This window comes from Podarcis tiliguerta, assembly GCF_965153285.1.
Source record: "Podarcis tiliguerta genome assembly, chromosome: 14".
Lineage (NCBI taxonomy): Eukaryota > Metazoa > Chordata > Lepidosauria > Squamata > Lacertidae > Podarcis > Podarcis tiliguerta.
The window spans coordinates 47,164,683-47,183,248 of record NC_139547.1 but is presented as its reverse complement, the minus strand read 5'-3'; the positions used below and the strand labels follow the sequence as shown (position 1 = coordinate 47,183,248).

General features: G+C 46.7%; 2 protein-coding genes across 2 annotated transcripts in view; both read right to left on the bottom strand.

The window, feature by feature from the left end:
- Window positions 1-18,566, bottom strand: part of LOC310664458 (uncharacterized protein) — a 541,032-nt gene that overhangs the window by 326,067 nt on the left and 196,399 nt on the right. The window lies entirely within an intron of this gene.
- The window catches only part of SHMT1 (serine hydroxymethyltransferase 1), a 28,329-nt gene that overhangs the window by 6,380 nt on the left and 3,383 nt on the right, over window positions 1-18,566 (bottom strand). Inside the window, exons 2-9 of the mRNA XM_083413559.1 lie at window positions 15,528-15,718; window positions 11,851-11,996; window positions 10,923-11,038; window positions 9,489-9,649; window positions 8,169-8,250; window positions 5,651-5,863; window positions 3,395-3,511; window positions 2,162-2,284 (exon numbers count right to left, since the gene is read on the bottom strand). Of these exons, the coding sequence (XP_083269685.1) occupies window positions 2,162-2,284; window positions 3,395-3,511; window positions 5,651-5,863; window positions 8,169-8,250; window positions 9,489-9,649; window positions 10,923-11,038; window positions 11,851-11,996; window positions 15,528-15,718 (1,149 nt within the window). The remainder of the gene's footprint in view (window positions 1-2,161; window positions 2,285-3,394; window positions 3,512-5,650; window positions 5,864-8,168; window positions 8,251-9,488; window positions 9,650-10,922; window positions 11,039-11,850; window positions 11,997-15,527; window positions 15,719-18,566) is intronic.

Genomic DNA, 18,566 nt, shown 5'->3' with positions numbered 1-18,566 from the left:
CAGCCTGCATTTGCTCCATAAGACGCACACACACATTTCCCCTTACTTTTTAGGAGGGGAAAAGTGTGTCTTATAGAGCGAAAAATACGGTAAATTACATCATCCCCGGCCGCTAAAACAACCTGTGCCCTTCACCTTAGGCTCTTGCCTGGCCTAGACTTTGGGACATCTTTTGGACCTGGGCTGAATCTCCACCCCTTGAGACTTGAAACTTGCTCTCTCTAGCAAGTGTTTTGCTAGCCAGTCTGGTGCAGAAGTTTAGAGCGTTGGGCTAGGACCTGGGAGACCAGGGTTCAAATCGTCCCTGCTTGGCTGGCCACAGTCACTTGGTGACCTTGGGCCAGTCGCTGCCTCTTGGTTTAACCTACCGCGCAGGGTTGTTGTACGGATTAAATGAGGAAGGGGAGAACGACGTATACCACCTTGAGCTCCTTGAAGGGGGTGGAATGGTGGTATATAAAGTGTAATGAATAAATAAAATAAGAGGCTTTTAGCTTCTGGGACTGAGATATCAGCCCCACCCCCAGGCATCCCATGGAGCAAAACAAAACTGTTATCTGGCAGCTCAAGGGTACAATCCAAGCTACGTTCTCTAAAGCAGAGGTGATGAACTTGCAGACTCTGTCCCCAGATATAACCTTGCAAATGCCTCCAGCCAATGTACCTGGAAGCAACACCAGATACAGTGGTGCCCCACAAGACGAATGCCTCGCAAGACGGAAAACCCGCTAGACGAAAGGGTTTTCCGATGCACTTCGCAGGACGAATTTCCCTATGGGCTTGCTTCGCAAGACCAAAATGTCTTGCGAGTCTTGAGATTTTTTTTCGCTCCCCACCACCTTTTTCTAAGCCGCTAAACCGCTAATAGCCTTTTAGCAGCTAATCCGCTAATCCCTTAAGCCTTTAATAGCCGCTAAACCGCTAATAGCGCTAATCCGCTAATAGGGTTGCTTCGCAAGACGAAAAAACCGCTAGACGAAGAGACTCGCGGAACGAATTAATTTCGTCTTGCGAGGCACCACTGTATTAATAAAGGGGCAGAGGTTCACACTCACAGCCTCGCTTCTAAGGAAAAGCATGGGTGACTCTTTCTTGTTCTCTTTCTTCCTTTCAATAATAATTTTTACTAGTTTTCAATTACAACAATCCAATAACAGCCTCATTATAACAATGCCAAATTATAATACAATTAGTAATACCAGTACTTTTGTTTTCTGGGGGTATGCAGGGGCTGTTAGAATTCCTGCTCCATGATTGCAGTCATGGGATTGTTGTCTTTCACATGCTTTGACTCCACAAAGTGGGAAGTGACGGAGACAGGATGTTTGGGTTACTGTGTTCCGTGAAGTGGGACTATTGTCCTTTGTTTTTTCTCTTTGCTGTCTGATGCTAGAGAGAGAGGGAGCCATGTTGCAGTGCTCCGTGTGTGTTTATATGTAAATAAAGTAGATTAGCCAAAATGCTGAGTTGCAGAGGTCTGTCACACATGATGCGCAAACTCTGCGGATCCCTAAGTGTGTCGGTGTCTGTTGGCGTCGGTTGCTGTGATGTTCGGGCAGAAGAAAGCTTTTGAAGCTCCCAAACGATCGACCAGGAGGGAGGGAACATGCCAGTTGGGCACGTGTCTCTGCCAGGGTCCTACTCGAGTGTAGGCTGAACTCCTGACAGGGGCACACATACCCCTAAACATTTTGTGAATCTAAGTGTGCCCTCATTAAGGGGCAGTATTTCAATATGAGTAGGAAAATGAAAGCACCCTTAAACATCTTTTTTTAAGAAAAAAAGCACTGAGAAATATCAGTAATTGAGATGCCAAATTATACAATTTAGGTCCCCGTCCTGTCCCACCCCCCACCCCCCGTGCTAGAATTGACGGTTTGGTGATTTACTTTATTTCTGCATTCCAAAACCTTATAAATTTCAATTACGCTCCAGTAAAAATAACAACCCCTTATATCATAACAATCCCTTATATTAACACCTTCCCTTCGTATCGCCGCATTAAATGATGTATACAACTACAGGTGAAGCATTCAAACTCCTTGGTTCTTCCTGTGTGTGGCAATTATTCTGTCCGTAATGTTTCTTCCTGACAGGGCCGACTCTGTGTGTGTGTGTGTGTGTGTGTGTGTGTGTGTGTTGTGTCCTAGCTGTTCCTTACCGGTAACAATGTGATATCCCAAGCCAACGAGGGCGTTGGATAAGGCCTTGCAGTTGGCGACAACTTGCCTCTGGTAAGCTCTGAATTCCGGAGTCATGGCTTGCTTCAGAGCTACCGCAATTCCTGGATGAAAAAGAAGAGAGGGGGTGGGCATCATCAAACACCTCCATCTTCTCGGGCCTTTTCGGTGGCTGCTCCCAGATTCTGGAACTCCCTCCCAGTGGCGTAGCGTGGGTTGTCAGCACCCGGGGCAAGGCAAGTAATTTGCGCCCCCCCACGCTGCACTGTCCCTCCCCCAGATAGTCCCTCGCTCTCTCTCCGCACCGCACGCCTGGCACCCTCCCCTCCACAGTGGGCGGCGACCCGGCGGCTCGGATCGGATTCGCACAGCCAGCACTGCAGTGAGAGAGAGTGAGTGAGCCAGGTAGGGGCAGAGAGCTGTGAGTGCGAGCGCGCTCCCCCCCCCAGATGTTGCCCCCGGTGCGCCCGGCCCCCCCTGCACCCCCCACGCTACGCCACTGCTCCCTCCCTCCTTGTTGCCCTTCCACCAGATCTATTGCAGATCACTCATAGACAGGGTGGATTTTATTTAAATCATAATTTAAATCACTAGTCAGTAAGACTTGATTTAAATCATCACACCACACCCCTGAAAACTCATTCTTGCTGATATAATCTTAATATTTACAACGAGAGGAAGGTTTCATTTTTGGAATAATAAATTTTTTACAGTCATATCCAAAGCTACTGATTTGGTTACACTATTAGAAATACATAGACAGATAATTATGAAATTATTGTGATGTTTAGTAAGTTAACTGTTTATATTTGGACAACTTTTCTGCTGTACTTTATTGGAAGGAGAAAAATAACCATTTCTTTAATAACAATTTAAACAGCTTATTTAACTAAAGCAATAACATTATAGCATATGTGTCAAACTAATTTAGACTGACTTTTAGCACATATGAAAAACTTTAAACAAATCCTTATTTGCTGATGAATAGTCTTTGGACTATAATGTAACTTAAATGGAAAACTACCTTTAGAAAGATCTTTCCTCCAAAAGCATTTTATTTTAAAAATCTGATTTAAATTTAAAAAATCTGATTTAAATAAAAAAAATCCGTTTTAAATTATTTTTCAAAAAATTAAATCATTGGTTTTTATCCACCCTGCTCATAGAGCTAGCAGCCTACCTCCAGCCTCCCTGTTTTAGAGAGCCTGCCTCACCTGCAATAGCGTGGTTGTGCGGCCCTCCCTGTAGCCCAGGAAAAACTGCTTGGTTGATCAGGCTTTCATAGTTGTACAGGATTTCTTTCCCCGTTTTCGGATCCACGCTGCGGGCACCTGGGGAGAACAGACATGAGCCAACAGTGTGAGGCGGCAGCTAAAAAAGCCTATGCAATGCTGGGCTGCATCAATAGGAGTATAGCATCTAGATCAAGGGAAGTAATAGTGCCACTGTATTCTGCTCTGGTCAGACCTCACCTGGAGCACTGTGTCCAGTTCTGGGCACCACAGTTCAAGAAGGACATTGACAAACTGGAACGTGTCCAGAGGAGGGCAACCAAAATGGTCAAAGGCCTGGAAACGATGCCTTATGAGGAACGGCTAAGGGAGCTGGGCATGTTTAGCCTGGAGAAGAGGAGGTTAAGGGGTGATATGATAGCCATGTTCAAATATATAAAAGGATGTCACATAGAGGAGGGAGAAAGGTTGTTTTCTGCTGCTCCAGAGAAGCGGACACGGAGCAATGGATCCAAACTACAAGAAAGAAGATTCCACCTAAACATTAGGAAGAACTTCCTGACAGTAAGAGCTGTTTGACAGTGGAATTTGCTGCCGAGTGTGGTGGAGTCTCCTTCTTTGGAGGTCTTTAAGCAGAGGCTTGACAACCATATGTCAGGAGTGCTCTGATGGTGTTTCCTGCTTGGCAGGGGGTTGGACTCGATGGCCCTTGTGGTCTCTTCCAACTCTTCTATGATTCTAGAAAGGAGGAGGGCAATTTGGGGCAGGAGTTTTTGGGGTGCTGCTACTGCTGCTCTAGGCTAATCCTTCCCCTTGACTTCAACTCTGCAGTCACCTTAGAGCCCAACGCTCAACTCCAAGCACAATCAGCTACTGAGAGAGGTTGCGGCTCAGCGGCAGAACACCCGCTTGGAGTGCCGAAGGTCCTGCGTGCGATTCCCGGCGTCGCCAGTTAAAAGCGCAGGCAAGCAGGTGATGGGGGAGCTTCACCCCATTAGGAGAGGCAGAGCAATGGTGTCTCTCAGTACAAAAGGACTTCAGTGGTGGTGTAGTGGTTGGTGCGTCAGATTTGGACTAGGAGAGCGGGGTTCGAATCCTGACTCGGCCATGAAGCTCACTAGGCAACCTTGGGACAGTCGCTAACTCTCAGCCTAACCTACCTCACATGGTTGTTGTGTGTGGATTAAATGAACCATGGACAAAAAGCTGGTCTATGAATGCAATAAATAAATAAATACAGTGGTACCTCGGGTTAAGTACTTAATTCGTTCCAGAGGTCCGTTCTTAACCTGAAACTGCTCTTAACCTGAAGCACCACTTTAGCTAATGGGGCCTCCTGCTGCTGCCGCGCTGCTGGAGCACGAGTTCTGTTCTCCTCCTGAAACAAAGTTCTTAACCTGAAGCACTATTTCTGGGTTAGCAGAGTCTGTAACCTGAAGCGTATGTAACCCGAGGTACCACTGCATAATAAAACCATTACAGTCGTGCCTTGGTTCTCGAGACGTCTTGTGACTCGAACGTTTTGGCTCCTGAAGGCCGCAAAACCGGAAATGAGTGTTCCGGTTTGCGAACGTTTTTTGGAACCTAAATGTCTGCGCAGCTTCTGCAGCCAATCAGAAGCCGCGCTTTGGTTTTCAAACAGACTTCTGGAATGTATTCCATTCAAGAACCAAGGTACGACTGTATATAGAGTTCCTAGAAATTTACTTAATTACAAAATAAGAATTGATAGCATTAGCATTACTTGGGGATATGAGAAGGGCCAAATGAAGTTGGCTTGGAGAACAAATTTATTTATTCTGAGCTGCCTATTTTGGGACGCGGGTGGCGCTGTGGGTTAAACCACAGAGCCTAGGACTTGCCAATCAGGTTGGCGGTTCGAATCCCCACAACGGGGTGAGCTCCCATTGCTCGGTCCCTGCTCGGAAGCACGTCAAAGTGCAAGTAGATAAATAGGTACCGCTCCAACGGGAAGGTAAACGGTGTTTCCATGCGCTGCTCTGGTTCGCCAGAAGCGGCTTAGTCATGCTGGCCACATGACCCGGAAGCTGTACGCCGGCTCCCTCGGCCAGTAAAGCGAGATGAGCGCCACAACCCCAGAGTCGGCCATGACTGGACCTAATGGTCAGGGGTCCCTTTACCTTTACCTATCTGCCTATATTAAATCTTAGCAGCACGTTTCTCCCCATCACAATTGAGGGTGCCAGTGAATAAGCACTGTAAAAGGTAAACCCTCACCTTTCCGGAAGAAAATCATGCCCGCCCGGCACCCCCGCAGGGTTTTGTGCGTCGTGGTCGAGACGACGTCGCAGTGCTCGAAGGGGGACGGAACCACGCCGGCGGCTACCAAGCCACTGATGTGAGCCATGTCAGCCATCAGGTATGCCCCGTTCTCATCGGCAATCTTCCTCATGCGAGCGTAGTCCAGGTTCCGCGAATAGCAGCTGACCCCTAGGAGAGAAGAGACCATTTAGAACGCCCAGGACCAGCTAGGAAATAATCCAGAGGCGAATGCCTTATTGAAACATGTCTTCTTTTTAAAAGTCTTTATTTATACTTTTTGTTATGTACTGAGTTGAATAGGATCCAAAAAGCAGCAGTCTGATTGGTCCTAGAACAATAGGGTCCAGAATGCAGCAGTCTGATTGGTCTTAGAACAATGCAGCAGTATGATTGGTCTGCAGGAGCCACCCAATCCAGCTCCAGGTGGAAGTGAATCCGCAACCTGATTGGCCTACAGGAGAATCCCAGAATTAGCCAATCACGTGTGACCCATTGTGTAAATAATGTATATAAAGCAGATATTTGGGGGGAACTTTCATTCCTCGCCACTATGAGCTGAATAAAGAGCATGAAATCCACACTCGACTCCAAGTATATTTCACTTTTCACATTTATACATTTCATTAATTTTACCATCATTTTAACATTTCAAAGTATGACTTCCTTCCCCCTCTTTCTGCAGTTCCTTAAATTTATTTTTTAATATCTTCTACATATCCATTCAATTTGCTCATTTAATTATCTACTTTAAATATAGACTCTTATGAGACTGCAGGTTATTACAACAATCCTGCCAATTTTTTATCTATTTGCAATTTATCTGTAAATATTCAATAAACCATTTCCATTCTTTTATAAAAAGTTTGTTATCTTGATTTCTTATTGGGACGGGAAACATGGAGGAAGATCTCTCTTCTCAATCACTATTTTCTAAACAGTGAAACGGAGCTTTAAAGGAAAATTGGAATATTTACAGCAGCAATAAATGTTTTCTAAATAATAGTTAAGATTTAGGCATGTATATTTATACATATCTGTGGCAAACGCGTGATTAAATCAGAGCAATGCTATAAGAACCTTAAGCTGAAAGATCTTACCAGCAGTAACGACTGGTTTTCATTTATCATCAATAAAATGTAAAAAAAGTCCATTTTTACTTAGTAATAATACCTATTCATTTTCATACAGCTAAATGCCTAAATAGGCTTTAAGCTGAAATGTATTGTATCAATTTGGTGTTAACTGTAGAATTTGGTTGCATTTTAAAAGAAGTCCAGGAAGAGGAAAAAACAAGAATGAAATCTAAGCTTGAGACCGAAATAAAGAAAGAGCAATGGAAGCGCATGCAATCCATAGGTGCCACTGCCTTATGGAAACATCATGCTTTGTAGCATCTAGGTAAGAGAGGTTCAAGAATACCAGGTGCAGGCAGTAGAGACAGGGCTTTCTTAGTGGTGACCCCTACCTAACTGAACCCTATTCCAAGAGATATACCGTTGGCTCCAGCAGTTCAGGATTCCAATAATTTCTTTTTTTAAAAAAAAAATCTGCTTTTCTTGGCTTTTAATTAAAGGCAGTACTGTTTGTCAGCCTTTGGCAACATGATGTCCTTCAGAAACCTAAACATTAGGAAGAACTTCCTGACAGTAAGAGCTGTTTGACAGTGGAATTTGCTGCCAAGGAGTGTGGTGGAGTCTCCTTCTTTGGAGGTCTTTAAGCAGAGGCTTGACAACCATATGTCAGGAGTGCTCTGATGGTGTTTCCTGCTTGGCAGGGGGTTGGACTCGATGGCCCTTGTGGTCTCTTCCAACTCTATGATTCTATGATTCTAGAAACCATTGGCTGGGGCTGATAGTGGTTGGACTTCAACAACATCTGTAAGACCAGGTTGAGGAAGGTCATTGTATATAATACTAGCAGGGAGTAATAATAATAATAATAATAATAATAATAATAATAATAATAAATTTGTATTTATACCCCACCCTTCCTGGTTCAGAAAACTGGGCTCAGGGCGGCTAACAACAAATTTAAAACAGTTAATTAATGCAACAAAAAAACAGCATAAAATGCAGTATAAACCGTGAATAACAATAAATTCAGAATTCAAAAATCAATTTAGGGGGAAAATCCATCCAATAAACATTAGATGATCACCAGGGCTGGCTAGCTAAGTTAGTCCTATTTGGGCCAGTGAGAAGACCAGAGGAGAATTAGCTGTGGGATCCCAGAGCGGGTAATCTTCATAAAAAGGGGAGAGGGAGGGAGGGAAGGGGAATAAAAGATCAAGCTAAGTTCAAGCCAGGCGGAATAGCTCTGTCTTACAGGCCCTGTGGCAGGAAGTTAAATCCTGCAGGGCCCTGGTCTCCTGGGACAGAGCATTCCACCAGGTCGGAGCCATCACTGAGAAGGCCCTGGCCCTGGTGGAGTAGGGGGGTTGTTGGCGATTACATTAGTAAGGATACCGTCTTACCTGCAATGATCAGCTTTGGGTGGAACAAGCGGGCATTCTCCTCCAGCCTGTCATAGTCGATATAACCAGTTTCAGGGTTGACCTGGTGAGAAGGAGGACCAAGAAAAACAGTTCAATAGGAGCAGCTCCTCCAGCTTCTGGTGTTGCCTGGGAGTGGGCACACCGCGGTAGACACCAGAAGAGGAGATTGGCAACAGAGACTCCAGCAGGCATCACGGTAGGATCCAAGCAGAAAGTTCTCAAGCTTGCATCTACAAGGCGAGGGGCAGACTCATGCTTGGTGCCTCACATCTCTTGTTCCACAACTACAACCTGAATTGGCTACCAGGATACCGTGCTAAGGCAGAGCTGCAGCAAAGAAACTTCTGAACGCATTCTTAGGCAGCCAAGTGCTCAACCACCACACACTTAAAAATGAAAAGCGTATACGGCCTAGGACCCTCGTACCTACGGGACCGCCTCTCCTGGTATGTCCCACGGAGGACCTTACGGTCTTCAAGCAAGAACATCTTGGAGGTCTCGGGCTACAGGGAGGTTAGGCTGGCCTCGACCATAGCCAGGGCTTTTTCAGTCATGGCCCCGATCTGGTGCAACGCTCTGTCACAAGAGACCAGGGCCCTGAGGGACTTGACATCTTTCCGCAGGGCCTGCAAGACAGAGCTGTTCCACCAGGCCTTTGGCCAAGGCACAGTCTGACCCCCTCCTTCGGTAATCCTCTCAGAACTCTAGCCCAATGATGGCCATTAATTTGATTTTGAATTGATTTTAGAATGCATTTCAATTAATTGATTGTGATTTTATGTAAACTGTGTTACTTTTATTGTTGTTAGCCACTCTGAGCCCGGCTTTGGCTGGGGAGGGCGGGATATAAATAAATTTTTATTATTATTATTAATGCTGGTGGACAACAAAAGAGGTTCAAAGACTCTCTCAAGGCAAATCTGGAAAAATGTAGTATAAACACCAACAACTGGGAAACAGTGTCCTGCGAGCACTCCAGTTGGAGAACAGCCTTTACCAAAGGTGTCATGGGCTTTGAAGACACTCGAACTCAGGATGCAAGGGAGAAACATGCTAAGAGGAAGGCACGCTTGGCAAATCTACACCGTGATCAACTCCCGCCCGGAAACCTATGTCCCCACTGCGGAAGGACGTGTGGATCCAGAATCGGCCTCCACAGTCACTTAAAGGCCCACTGTTAAAACCGTGTTTATGGAAGACAATCTTACTCGACTACGAGGGATTGCCAAAGAAGAAGACCACCCAACAAATCGCTGCATTCAGAAGGACAAAGATCCCTTGGCATGGAACAAGGCTCACCTTGTAAGGCATGGACTCAAAGAAGATGGAGGTGGCAGAGATCTTCTTCTTGTCTGTCATGAAGCCGTGGGTCAGATGGCCTCCATCTGGCAAATCCAAGCCCATGATCCTTCCGTGGGGCTCTACGAGGGCCGTGTATACTGCAAAGTTAGCTGGAGACCCTGTTAATGAGAAGGGAGACAGGAGAGAAAGCCTGAACATATCATAGCATATGTTCTGAGGTCCAGCTCCGAGGGCTTTCTGGCGGTTCCCTCACTGTGAGAAGCGAGGTTGCAGGGAACCAGGCAGAGGGCCTTCTCAGTAGTGGCGCCCGCCCTGTGGAACGCTCTCCGGTCAGATGTCAAGGAAATAAACAACCATCTGACTTTTAGAAGACATCTGAAGGCAGCCCTGTTTAGGGAAGTTTTTAATGTTTGATGTTTTATCGTTACAGGTAGGTAGCCGTGTTGGTCTGCCGTAGGCAAAATAAAAAATAAAATAAATAAAATAAAAAAATTCCTTCAGTAGCACCTTAGAGACCAACTAAGTTAGTTATTGGTATAAGCTTTCATGTCCATGCACACGTCTTCAGATAGTTTTATCGTGTTTTTAATATGTTAATATTCTGTAGGTGTTTTAATATTTTAATATTCTGTAGGGAGCCACCCAGAGTGGCTGGGGAAACCCAACCAGATGAGCGGGGTATGTATGTATGTATGTATGTATAAATATACAGTGGTGCCCCGCAAGACGAATGCCTCGGAAGAGGAAAAACTCGCAAGACGAAAGAGTTTTTCGTTTTCTGAGTTGCTTCGCAAGACGGATTTCCCTATGGACTTGCTTCGCAAGACGAAACGTCTTGCGCCTTTTTTTTAAAACCGCCAATGCATTCCTACGGGAAACCGTCAATACGCAGTGGTGCTTCGCAAGACGAAAAAACTCGTAGAACGAAAAAACTTGCAGAACGAATTAATTTTGTCTTGCGAGGCACCACTGTATTATGATCATTATGATTATAGAATACTGCTTTCTAAATATAATGGGCTACAGTTCCCGTCAGCATGACCAATGGTCGGGTGGATGGAGAACGCCCCATTGGTTGTCCCTGCTCCAGATGTTTCTGCATCCCTCAACCATTGACTACTCTGGCTGTGACCGATAGGAATTGGGAACCCACCAAAGACATCCACGTACACACAGTGCTTTATAGAGGGAGAGGCCAGGCCTCTGATCCAAGGAGCTTACAGCAGGCTTCCTCAATCTCGGCCCTCCAGATTTTTTTCGGCCTACAACTCCCATGATCCCTAACTAGCAGAACCAGTGGTCAGGGAGCATGGGAACTGTAGTCTCAAAACATCTGGAGGGCCGAGGTTGAGGAAACCTGGCTTACACCTTAAATCACTAGGTTCCCACAGAGGAACCAGCCCTCCATTACAAGTTAGATGAGAGGAATACCTGAGTAGGGCTGAACATTGACTCCCCACTTCTGTGGGTCCAGCCCGTAAGCCTCCAAGGCTCTTTTCTGACACAGCCTCTCCAGCTCATCCACAAACTCCGTCCCACCATAGTACCTAAAACAAAGAAGGAGAAGGAAAGTTTTGTGTGCGCATCTCTGTTTTCATAACCGCAGCACTGGCTTATAATCTCTATTCTCGCTGGAAGTGCATCATACGATTGGCAACAGACATAAACTGGGTGCTGTGGGGTGGAGTTAAGAGCTGTTGAGAGCAAGGCAACGTCATCGCAACCCGTGTCATTGACTGGTTGGGTACAGATGAATGGCGGGAAGAACCCGCCAAGGTACCCCCAAGGGACGAAGGCTCAGAGTCTTAAGACTGGTGGTGGGACAAGGAAGAGGGAGAAGAGGTAACAGGGCTTAGTGAGCTGGGGGAGTCTGTGGCAGAGGGAAGTGCAGAATCAGTGGCAGAAGCTGAAGCAGGGGAGGAGGGAGATCAAGAGGCTGAGAGGAGTCAAGCTGGTGAAGAATCAAGGATGCCTCCCCCTCCTACTGCGAAAAGCTCCCCTGCCCCCCTCGTCTCTCGGAACCAGAAGAGGCATGAAAAAGGGTGGAGGAGAGGCTGGCTGTATGCAGGCACAGTCTCAGATTGCTTGGGGAAAGCCCTGGGGAAGAGGGGACTCAGATGGCTGTGGACTTTCAGTCTCAGCAACCGATCCGTGGGGCAAGACCTACCAGGGATGAGTTGCTGCGCTCCTTAGGCCTGACATTCAGCCAGGTCTGTGCAGATTGTGTGATTTACTGCCGGCTCGCTCCTGACAACCTGTCACTGGAAGCCTTTATCAACAATGAGACACAGACAAGTTTGCTTGGCATGGGGGGAAAGGATCTCAGCCGGGCCTGGAGCCCAAGTCGTCTGGCCCCTACCTTTGTCCCGGGTATCCCTCCGAATATTTGTTGTTCATGCAGGAGCCCAGGGCCTCCAGAACCGCCCGGCTGGCGAAGTTCTCCGACGCAATCAGCTCCAAGCCAAGCCGCTGCCGCCGCTTCTCCTTCTTGATGATGTCGTAGACCTTTGCACGAAGAAGAAATGGATACAGGGACAGAAGAAGCTGCCTTAGACCCAGTGAGACCCATTGGGCTACTGAGCTCAGTACTGTTGGCACTGACTGGCAGGGTCTCATAAAATCATAGAATCATAGAGTTGGAAGAAACCACAAGGGCCATCAAGTCCAACCCCCTGCCAAGCAGGAAACACCATCAGAGCACTCCTGACATATGGTTGTCAAGCCTCTGCTTAAAGACCTCCAAAGAAGGAGACTCCACCACACTCCTTGGCAACAAATTCCACTGTCGAAGAGCTCTTACTGTCAGGAAGTTCTTCCTAATGAATGTCTCATGCAGGCAGTCTTTTCTCGCCCGGCCTACAGGTGCCAGGGACCTCCAGCATGCACACCTTTCCCCCAAAGGTGGAAGGTAAAGATAAAGGGACCCCTGACCATTAGGTCCAATCGCAGACGACTCTGGGGTTGCGGCGCTCATCTCGCTTTACTGGCCGAGGGAGCCGGCGTACAGCTTCCGGGTCATGTGGCCAGCATGACTAAGCCACTTCTGGAGAACCAGAGCAGCGCACGGAAACGCCGTTTACCTTCCCGCCGGAGCAGTACCTATTTATCTACTTGAACTTTGACGTGCTTTCGAATTGCTAGGTTGGCAGGAGCAGGGACCGAGCAACGGGAGCTCACCCTGTTGCGGGGATTCGAACCGCCGACCTTCCGATCGGCAAGTCCTAGGCTCTGTGGTTTAACCCACAGCGCCAACCGCGTGTAGGAACACAGTAAAATGTCATGCTGTGAAACACGGACCGCTTATAAACGCCATCTCCAACTCCTCGAACAATTCCATAAACAGTGTCTCCGAAAAAATTACACATTACTTGGGAAGACATGCGAACTAATGCCAGTGTACTGGAAGAAGCAAAGATCACCAGTGTTGAAGCAATGATTCTTCAACATCAACTTCGTTGGACTGGTCATGTTGTACCAATGACTGATTATCGTCTTCCAAAGCAACTACCCCATTAAAAATGGTGGTCAACAAAAGAGGTTTAAAGACTCTCTTGAGGCAAATCTAAAAAAATGTAGTATAAACACCAACAACTGGGGGAAATTGGCCTGTGAGCGCTCCAATTGGAGAACAGCCTTTACCAAAGGTGTCATGGGCTTTGAAGACACTCGAATTCAGGACGAAAGGGAGATACATGCTAAGAAGAAGGCACACTTGGCAAATCCCCACCGTGATCAACTCCCGCCCAGAAACCTATGTCACCGCTGTGGAAGGATGTGTGGATCCAGAATCGGCCTCCAGAGTCACTTACGGTCCCCCTGTTAAAACCGTGTTTATGGAAGACAATCATACTCAGCTACAGGTATCGCCAAAGAAGACGACAATGACTGTGTCCAACGTCCGTTGGGACATTTAGCTCAGGGTGGCCCACACTGGCTGGCAGCAGCTTTTCAGGGTTTCAGGCAGTAGATGCACTATCACTGAACTATGGGCGTTCTCAAATAGGTAGCCCAGAGTTAGATGTGACTAGTTAACTGGGCGTAGGACTGCGGGCTGAAACATTTCTAATTGGGTGACTTCATTTCAACTAATCAACAGAATTTATATCACTCGTTTCAAGTGTTAAAGGTGTTCCTTGCACACCCCTCAATATTCCCTATTTCCCCAGGCTTTTTAAACATGTTCTTTTCCTCCAGTGGTTGGTTTTTATGCTGCTCTTGTAAGTTTTTTGCAATTAGGCTGCATTTATAGAACTTTATGTTTGGTAACAATTATTACTACTTTTATTATCGACTGCCTGACCAGGGTGAAGGATAGAACGTAAAGCAAATAACAAAAACACACACCAATTGAACTATAGCATTAATAATTCATTGCTTACTACCCCCCCCAAAAAAGTCTCAAAGCAACTTAACAATATTTAAAAAAACATTTAGACATGCTATACCACAAAAAAAAAAATCATTGACAACAAATAATGTCAGGTGAAAACAACAGTGTGGGCGAAATAACCACCACTTTTTAAATGTATAGATTGAAGAAGCAAATTTTAACCTGGCCCCAGTGCAAACAATGTTAGCAGGACAGCCCCAATCTGAAGTGCCACAATGACATTAACAGACATTCTCAATATGAGAACAGGGCCTTTTCTGCAGTGGCTCCCCTTTTTTTGGAATGCTCTCCCCAGGGAGGCTCAGCTAGCACCGTAGTTCTATATCCTTAGGTGCCAGGCAAAAGCTTTCGTCTATAACCCGGTTTGCACTGGGGCCAGGTTAAACCATCTGTGGCCTTTTAGAAGTGGGTGGGAATGTTTTTAAGGCATTTCTTTTCCCTCTTAGCTTGAATGCATCTATGTGGGGTTTACTGTCCATTTGCTTGGTTGCAAGTCGCTTTGGGTTCCCTGGGGCTAGATGAAGAGACAAGCTCTGTGAGTTTCTAGAAATGGCAAAATTGACGGCAATTATTAGAGGCCACTCAATCAGAGAATAATTAGAGAGTGGGATGTAGTGAAGGAATACATGGAAAAACATAGTTCCGGAATTGAAATATTACTAGAGAATGTGTAAAATGTGCAGGGGTAAGCAAGAAAATAATAATAGAATCAATTGAATAATTATTAAAATATAACAACACAAGATGGAAGAAGTAAAATATTGAGATCACACATGGGTGAAGGGGAGTGGGGGGTATATGGGAACCTATAATATCATTTATAATATAATTTGTTAACTGTGTTGTATTTACATATAGCAAAGGGAAGCCTAGAGCAATTAGATATATTTTAATTTAGGTAATCTATGTAAAAGGTAAGGGACGCAGGTGGCGCTGTGGGTAAAAGCCTCAGCGCCTAGGGCTTGCCGATTGAAAGGTCGGCGGTTCGAATCCCCGCGGCGGGGTGCGCTCCCGTTGCTCGGTCCCAGCGCCTGCCAACCTAGCAGTTCGAAAGCAGGCCAGTGCAAGTAGATAAATAGGGACCGCTTACTGGCAGGAAGGTAAACAGCGTTTCCGTATGCTGCGCTGGCTCGCCAGATGCAGCTTTGTCACGCTGGCCACGTGACCCGGAAGTGTCTTCGGACAGCGCTGGCCCCCGGCCTCTTGAGTGAGATGGGCGCACAACCCTAGAGTCTGTCAAGACTGGCCCGTACGGGCAGGGGTACCTTTACCTTTGTAAAAGGCTTATGTTAGAAAATGAATATGGATTTTGAATTTGATGTTTGCAATTTTTTTTGGTTTTGAAATGAAAATTTTAAAAAGAGAGAGAGAATTGGACTCCAGCATAATCTGGGAGGGCCAGAACAGGCCCCCTCTCTGATGCAGAGGTAGGAAGGTGGGGAAATCTGAAAGGGTTAAGCCGGCGCCAAGTGTAATTTTCTCAATGAACGTCACTGAGCCCGTAAAAGTCATTGACCTGCTGTCCCCTGGTTGCTCAAAACCACTGCCGATGAATGACAGCGGTCCCTGCCCTCCGGTATCTTCCGCCAGAATCAATACTACCCTCTCCTGGTTGACGTCACCATCCAAACAAGAAGCCCTCTTACCTCTGGGTCATTGGTGTCTAGAGGTTCCATCACCATCTTGTTGTGAGAGGTCCACTCCTCCTTAGTTATGGGGCGTCCATCTGTTTGGGGGAGGCTGGCCATGGCAGCAAAGGTCCGCAGCAGCCCAGAGGAAAAGAACGGCAGAGGATTGGCCGGAGGGCAGGCAAAAAAGAGTCCCAAAACTTTGGAAGCTGAAATTGAGAAAGGTTAAGTGAGCTATCAGGCCTGCATACTCTGCTTTGTGGCCCTTAACAGAGCCATCAAGGAGGTTTATGATAATAATGATGATAATGATAATAATAATTTATTATTTGTAGCCTGCCCATCTGGCTGGGTTTCCCCAGCCATTCTGGGTGGCTTCCAACAAATATTAAAAATACATTAAAATGTCACACATTAAAAACTTCCCTGAACAGGGCTGCCTTCAGATGTCTTCTAAAAGTCAGACAGTTGTTTATTTCCCTGACATCTGATGGGAGGGCATTCCACAGGGCGGGTGCCACTACCGAGAAGGCCCTCCGCCTGGTTCCCTGTAGCTTTGTTTCTCGCAGTGAGGGAACCGCCAGAAGGCCCTCAGAGCTGGACTTCAGTGTCTGGGCAGAACGATGGGGGTGAAGATGCTCCTTCAGGTATACTGGACTGAGGCCGTTTAGGGCTTGAAAGGTCAACACCAACACTTTGAATTGTGCTCAGAAACATACTGGGAGCCAATGTAGGTCTTTCAAGACCGGTGTTATGTGGTCTCGGCAGCTGCCCCCAGTCACCAGTCTAGCTGCCGCATTGTGGATTAGTTGTAGTTTCTGGGTCACCTTCAAAGGTAGCCGCACGTAGAGTGCATTGCAGTAGTCCAAGCCAGAGAGAACTAGAGCATGCATCACTCTGGCAAGACAGTCCACAGACAGGTAGGGTCTCAGCCTGCGTACCAGGTGGAGTTGGTAGACAGCTGCCCTGGATAATATAGTGGTACCTTGGTTCTCAAACTTAATCCGTTCCGGAAGTCTGCTCCAAAACCAAAGCATTCCAAAACCAAGGCGCGCTTTCCCATAGAAAGTAATGCAAAATGGATTAATCCGCTCCAGACTTTAAAAAAAACACCCCTAAAACAACAATTTAACATGATTTTTACTGTTTGACAAGACCATTGATCCATAAAATGAAAGCAATAAACAATGTGCTACAGTCACACAATTAATTAATCCATCCATCCATCCATCCATCCATCAGTAGCTGAACTGGGTTCCACACAGTCACAAAAACAAAAAAGAAGAGCCGCGAAAACAAAAACGCAAAATAAATAGCAAAAACAGACAAACCTCAGCGTAACCCTCAAAATGGAAGTGCGGCACTCAAAACGGAAGCGTTCCACTCAAAACGTAGCATGTTCGGCTTCCGAAAAATGTTCGCAAACCGGAACACTTACTTCCGGGTTTGCAGTGTTTGGGTTCCAAGTTGTGTGAGTACCAAGGCGTTTGAGAACCAAGGTACCACTGTAAAATAAATACACCTGTAAATATACAGCGAGCGTAACAACAGAGATATTTAAAAACCACAAAAGCGTATGTATTCAAAGATGGGGAAGCGACACCCTGCCCCACGGACCCATTCAAACAGGGGCAGGGAGCCTTTTCCAGACCAAGGGCCACATCCTCTTGCAGAGAGCCTTCTGGGGGCCGCTTGCAAGTGGTGGGCGGGGCAGAGGCAACAGTGGGCGGAGCAATGGAGCAAAGCACTTTTATACCACTTTAACAGGCATGGCTCCTCGCAAAGAATCCTGGGAGCTGCAGTTTACCCCTCGCAGAGCTATAATTCCCAGCACCCTTAGCAAGCTATAGTTCCCAGGACTCTTTGTGGGGAAAGCCATGTGCTTTAAATGTATGGCGTGGCTGCAGGGGACCCTTGCTTCTGAGCTTGGGAGGTGTGGAGCAGGGCAGCCGCCCTGTCTGGAGCAAGACTGACAAGCCAGTCTGCCCAAGGCAACAGATGGTTCTCATCTGCTGACCTCCGTGTGACTTGTTGGCAGAACCGGAGCCTTAAACAGGCGCAAACTGCAGCAGGAACAAAGCTCAGGCTGTCTTAACCGGGGAAACTCATCCCGAGTTATTCGTTAACTCCTCAAGGATAGCAAAAAGGCCGTGCGCAGCTAATTGGGCAACTGCAGGCCGCTCGCAATCGCCAAACAGCTAAAGTCCATTTTGAAATACTGCCTAGCGTCCAAGATTGTCCTGGGCATCAGAGGGGCCAGAGCTAAGAATGTCTGGCTTTAAAAACTGCTAACCCAGCATTTTAGGGGTTGGGCTACGTGACCCTCGTTCAGGGTTCGAAATTAACAGGGCGCCAGGAGCATTTTGCGCCTAAAGATTCTCCATTTGCGAGCACTTTAAAAAGTCTGGGTGCTGTTTATTTGCTGACACTCAAGGATTACTGAAACGTGTGTGCTTTGAAGCTTCGAAGTATATGTTAAAGACAGACAATATGTTAAGGAGTTTAACAATAAAGCGTAGGGTGTTTTGAAAACTGACGTATGGTACCAATAATTTTATTATCAACACCAAATTAAACAGGTTTTAACCATTTCTGATAAAAACGTGATGTTAACAACGTGTCTCTTGTGAATTGCGTGTTGGTTCATGCTTATAAAAATAATAAATAAAGTGTTGCCGACCCCCACCCTCCGTGGCAACTAGACCAGGGGTTGGCAAGGCTTAGCGGGCATGGGCCAGATCACTACCACGGAGATCCGCCGTGGGCCAGACCGGCGCAGTGCGACACTGGAAATTGTGTCTGCACATGTCCGCGGTGCCGGAAATAGCTTCTGTGCATGCCCAGACGCCAAAAATTGCGATTTTCGGCACCACGGACATGCACAGGCGCGATTTCCAACATCTGGGCATGCGCAGAAGCGATTTCCGGAGCTGCGGAAGAGAACTAGACATTCTGTTTTGGTGCCCACAACCCAGGTCCCAGAAGCCATTTGGCTCCTAGCTTTTCTATCCCAGTTTCTAACACTGCCCTCGCAGAACCCTTCCAAGTTCAAAATTA